The 5602-nt window shown below is 43.0% G+C and overlaps 1 protein-coding gene across 1 annotated transcript; it reads right to left on the reverse strand.

Moving 5' to 3' along the window:
- Positions 1-409: 409 nt before the first annotated feature.
- Positions 410-5602, reverse strand: LOC140931704 (uncharacterized). Its single transcript, XM_073381470.1, has one exon. It carries the CDS (start codon positions 5600-5602, stop codon positions 410-412), a length of 5193 nt encoding a protein of 1730 aa, XP_073237571.1.

Consider the following 5602-nt stretch of genomic DNA (forward strand, 5'->3'; position numbering starts at 1 on the left):
TAGTTAGTTCTTGTACGAGGTGATCGACCAACGGGAAAATACACGGTGATTTGGATATATGTCGTATCCACGTAGAAGAGTATCACGAACCAGTTTTTGCACTTTCGTCACGTTTATTCTGCCACTTGTAATCTCCTTATTACACTTTATTAAACGTTGACTACTCCGAGCGAGAGGGAGCGTCAAAAAACCTGGTCCATTTCTGCCCTGTCTTAATGTCTAATACCGCTTATATAACCTAAAATATCCTCAAGGGACTAATAAACACTAGGTAATTTACGCGGTAACGCCGGCTGTGGGCGGAATGCAAAACACTCCCCCCCAGTGCGGAAAGCGAATTACTTAAGTAATTGGTTGAGCAACTTGTTTTTTTTGCACTACATAAGTTAGTTTTAACTAAGTTGTATAACTAAGGCATGCTGTTTAATTCTTCTTTTGTCGCGATTAAACATAGTTTGTGAATTGGTCGATCATAGACTGACGTTGCTGTTTTAATCTTTGCTTTTCTAACAAGACCATCTTCACCGGGATAAGTTTCGAGTACAAGTCCCATCTTCCACGTTCTCCTTGGGGTTGGTTCAATTTCTAACACCAAATCTCCTTTTCGTAGATTTTCTCGCTTTCTGAACCACTTGTTTCTTGGCAGCAGATTGGGAGCAAAATATTTCATCCAGCAATTCCAAAACTCTTGCACTCGTTTCTCTGTACTTCTCATGAGGTGTCTTGGATTTACTTTCGATTCTACTTCTGGCATTGGAGGTGGAAAATGATTTCCGATCAAAAGATCATTTGGCGTGATAGGCGGGCTTTCCCAAATTTCGTTTGAGCTTGGGTAGAGAGGACGCTGATTTATTAAGCATGTAACTTCTGCTAAATACGTTCTCCACTGCTCTTCTGTGAGGGCTTGGTTTTTGGATGTAGCATCCAACGCTTGTCGTACTGATTTGATGAGACTCTCCACAATTCCGTTCTGGTGACTGGCGCGAGGGACATTCCAAATCCACTGAAAGGTAGACGAAAATTCTTCTGAGACAACGCTCTGGATTCTAGGAATATCCCAGTCGTTCAAAAGTTCCTTCAGGTAGTGTTGAGCTCCAATGAAATTTGTTCCGCAGTCGGACCAGCAGTTGTTAGGATTTCCTCTCAAGGAAACAAATCGTCGAAACGCCATAAGAAACGTGTCGGTACTTCTATCTGTTACTAGTTCAAGATGGACTGCTCTGGTTGTCATGCAAGTGAATATAATTACATGTGCTTCTTTCAGCGTTTTTCGTCCAAGTCGTACCTGCAGAGGTCCAAACATGTCGATGGCTGTGTTACTGAAGGCTGGAAACCCTGCCGCTACGCGTAGTTTTGGAATCTGGCCCATTAACTGCTCCAATGGCTTCTTTCGCAGTTTCTTGCAAGTGACACATTTTCCTGTTAGACGTTTTGCCATGTGACGTACTCCCACAATCCAGAATCGCTTTCTTGATTCGTAAATGAGGCTCTTGTAACCACAGTGCGCTCGTTTTCCGTGTAGGTGAACGAGTAACAGTTCGACTAATCGATGGTTCTTCGGGAGGATAATAGGATTGCGCATTTCATCAGGAAGCGTCCTTATGTTTTCCAATCTTCCGTGCGCGCGTAGTAATCCATGCTCGTCCTTTGACGGAATAAGCTTCTTATCTAGCTTGTCGACGTCAATCGTCTGTTGGCACCATTTGAACAACCGAAGTTCTGACTCCGTCAGTTCTTTTGGCGAAATTGGATCTCTATTCTTCGTTTTCATTCTTGTATTGTTGACGAATCTTAGTACGTAAGCTAACGTTTTCCTGGCCTTTGAGAATGTTGAACACGTTTCCATCAAATGTTCAAAGAGAGGATTGTCTCTTAATTCTTTCTGGGCAGTTGAAAATTCTGATTTGTCGCAGGACGTTGGTCTGGCTTCAATGGGAGGTTTCATTTCAGCTGACAACTCTTCACTGATCTTCAGCGTATTTTCTTCAAATTTGGGCCACTCTTCTTGCGGTTTTCTAAGGAACTGCGGTCCTTGTGACCATTTTTCCAGCTGTTCCGGGAGAATTCCTTTCGTCAAGGCGTCAGCTGGATTATGTTCAGATCTGATGTAGCTGAACTCTTGAGGGTCAATTGTCTCTTGGATTTCAGCAACTCGTACTGAGACAAACGGTTTGAATTTTCTCGGACTTGTTTTAAGCCATGACAGTACAACTTGGGAGTCGATCCAGAACACTTTCTTGCAGCTGCTAATCTCCGCGAATTCTAAGGCTTCTCTACATGTTCGGTATAACCTTGAGAGCGCGAGACAACCCATTAACTCCAAGCGTGGTATTGACTTCTTCTTTAGGGGGGAGACAAAGGCTTTCACCATGAGCTGAACGCAGGTGTAGCTGCCGTCATCAAGTTTCCAACGAAGAAACATGGCTGAACCATAAGCCTTCTCTCCCGCGTCACAGAATCCGTGTATTTCTGGCATTCCAACTGCATTATCTGGCTTTAACTTTCTTTTGAATTCGTACTTGAGAAGTTGGTTGAGTACTTGGACATTTCCTTTCCATTTTGTTTGAATCTGGTCTGGTAGGACTTCATCCCAGGAATAGCCTGAACTCCACAATTCTTGTAGATCAATTCTCATCTCGATGGTTGTTGGAGTCACGAGGCCTGTGGGATCCCAAAGCTGGGCCAGGTAGGCGAGGCAATTTCTCTTTGTAACAGGCTTCTCCTCTGCAACAATCTCTGTTTTCTTAAAGGTAATGGTGTCTCGAACCTTATTCCATTTGTGCCCAAGAAAATCTACATGCTCTTCGTCTGTCTGATCAACTTTCTTGTTGTTTGAATGCCACTGTTTGATTTGAAACTGACCTTTGCTGAGAATGGCGTCGATTTCACTCGTGATCTGCTTGCTTTTATCTTTGTTTTCTCGGGAGCCACCAATGTCATCAACGTAGACATGGGTTCGGAGTTCCTTCGCGGCTTCCGGGTACTGGTCTTGAGAAGCTTTGGCTAAGGTAATGATTGCTCCTGCGGCTATATCTGGGGCTGGTTTGTCTCCAAAATTAAGTCTTTTCCACTGATAGACTTTTGGCTTCAAAATTTCGTTTGTCCTCCATAGGAATCTGTGGAAGACTTGGTCGTCAGGATGGATTAGCACTTGATTGAACATTTTCCTAACATCTCCGGTATAAGCCACTTTGTCGAAGCGCCAAGCCATAAGCACGTTGGGCAAACTGTTTATGTAGTTTGGTCCCTTTTCGAGATGCTCGTTAAGCGACTTTCCTCTTGGACCCTTCGCTGAGGCATCGAACACTAGTCGAACTTGCGTTGTTCGGTCAGGTGTGAACACGGCTTGTAAAGGCAAATACCATTCAGGTTGATCATGGTTTACGTTTTCAGGGGGAATTTCAACGACGAAATCTTGATCCAGCAACTTTTGAACTTCACTTTCAACGATTTCGAGACAATCTTTTTTCTTAAAGGACTTTTCAGAAGAAATCATTCTTTTATATGCAACATCGTAATTGCTCTCCTTTGGGGGTCCCTCGCCATTCCAAGGCATTCGCACCTGGATTCTCCCCTCAACAATCTGAGTCGATTCTGCAATTGATTTGATAAACTTGTTCTCCTTAAGATCATTATCTCTGCACGTACAAAGTTCAGTTGGTCTTACTCCCAACATGTCTTGTGTAAGGAGTTTTTTCATGTCTTCTAACACATCGACAGTTCCTACGTCAATTGAATTGATAGCCGAGGGACGTTCACCCTGCTTTGAAGCAAATGTTCCCATGACGTACCACCCGAAGCAATTTCTCTTTGCAATTGGTTCTCCGGATTTCCCTGCGATAACGTGCATATCATTAAAGGCGTCGGCAAAGTCTGTTCCAATTAACAAATCAACTGTTCCGCCCGATAGATGTAATTGCTCTGAAACTGATTTCAAGTGGGGATAGCTTTCCAATGTCGTTCTCGAGACTGTTCTAGCTAGGCTGCATGGCTTGTTTATTGCATAAGCTCGCATAGATTTCTGAATACTTGGTTCAGTGTTTGAAACAACAGTAATATCGAGAAACTCTGATGCTTCCGACTTCTTTTGGCCTCCTGCTAAGTTCATCGTTAAATGCGTTTTGGGTCCGCGTATGCCAAGTTTCCTCACAACGTTCTTTGAAATAAAACTCGTGTTTGAGCCGCTATCTAGCATAGCTAGGGCTTCGGTAAAATTTCCATTTTGGCCTCTAATCTTTACTTTTTGAACTGGACAAATAGCGGGGACGCTTGTCTCGCCCTGAACATTGTGATTACTAGCTTCTTGACTTTCGTTTGCGGATGGAAGCGTTTCTGTGCTTTGGTCTGAATTTGCAAGAGGTGCACGCTCATTGTGCAAGGAACGATGGTGGCGTCGCGTACACTTATCGCAAGTGGTACCGTCGGGCTTCTTACAAGAGTTTGTATGATGGGCTCGTAGGCATTTTCGACAGCGATTGTTTTGTTTTACAATTTCCCATTTCTCATCAACTGTTGACTTTTGGTACATAGGACACGCGGAAAGTAAATGCTTTGTTTTGCAACCAAGTGGGCATTTTTCATCCTGGTCTAGTCCACTGTCGTTAGCGTTATTGTCAGAACGGTGTTCTCTTGGATTATTGCGATAGTTAGTGTCTCTTTTGATGCGCGATCGTAAACTTGCTTCTTTGTTTAGCCAATCAATCAAATTTAAAACATTTTCTTCTTTTCCCATGCGTAGCATTTCGCGGCCAAATTCAATGTTATCGCTGGCATCCAATTTAGACAGAAGCTGTGACATGACAAAGGGTGCTTCCGATGTGCTTGTTACTGCGCAACCGTTTTGTTCCATGTTGTTCACGAAGCTTAATATTCTAGCAGCGTAACGCGAGAGCGAGTTCGAGTCATTCTTTATTGGTTTGAGATTGGTAATTTCGTTTAGCAGTGTGTCCATTAATTTCCTTTGGTCTCCAAATTCAGTATCAAGAATTTTCCACGCCTGCTCGATTTTCTTGCTTGGCCGCACTTGATCAGACCAAAAAAAGTTTTTTGGTAACGCTTTTCTTAGTCTTTGCAGCTGTTCGTCTTCGTCCTGTTTGTACTTATACATCCAATAGTTAAATTCGCTCTTCCAAGTTGCGTAAGATTTTCTATTTCCGTCCCATGTTGGCACTGATAATTTCTCAAGTCCGTGACTAGCGGTCTTTTGCGAACCTAAAACGTCTGCCATTTTGGTTACTGCTGTGGTCATAGCTTCGAGCGCATCGTGCTTAAGCGGCGGTTGCTGGGAATTGCACGCTTTTTGATAAGTGGCAAAAGTTTCGCTGTATTTTAGAAAATCGCTTCTGACTTTATCTCCGACCTGCTGATTAGCCTTAAGTTGTTCTTCTGTAGATCCCGTCTCAATTAGCCTATCCGTAATTGCTTCTTGCTGTTTTTTAACACTTCTGTACTTAACTTCCATTTCTTTGTAAACATTTTCAAGCGTACTTAATACGGGCTGAACTTTGTAAAGCACTTGAAATTCTTCTAAAAGTTCGTACAATGCGACTATTGTACTTTCTCTTTTCGCAATTAGTATTGATACGTCCACCTTAGGAGGCAT

This window comes from Porites lutea, chromosome 1 (genome assembly GCF_958299795.1).
Source record: "Porites lutea chromosome 1, jaPorLute2.1, whole genome shotgun sequence".
In the NCBI taxonomy this organism is placed as follows: Eukaryota; Metazoa; Cnidaria; class Anthozoa; order Scleractinia; family Poritidae; genus Porites; species Porites lutea.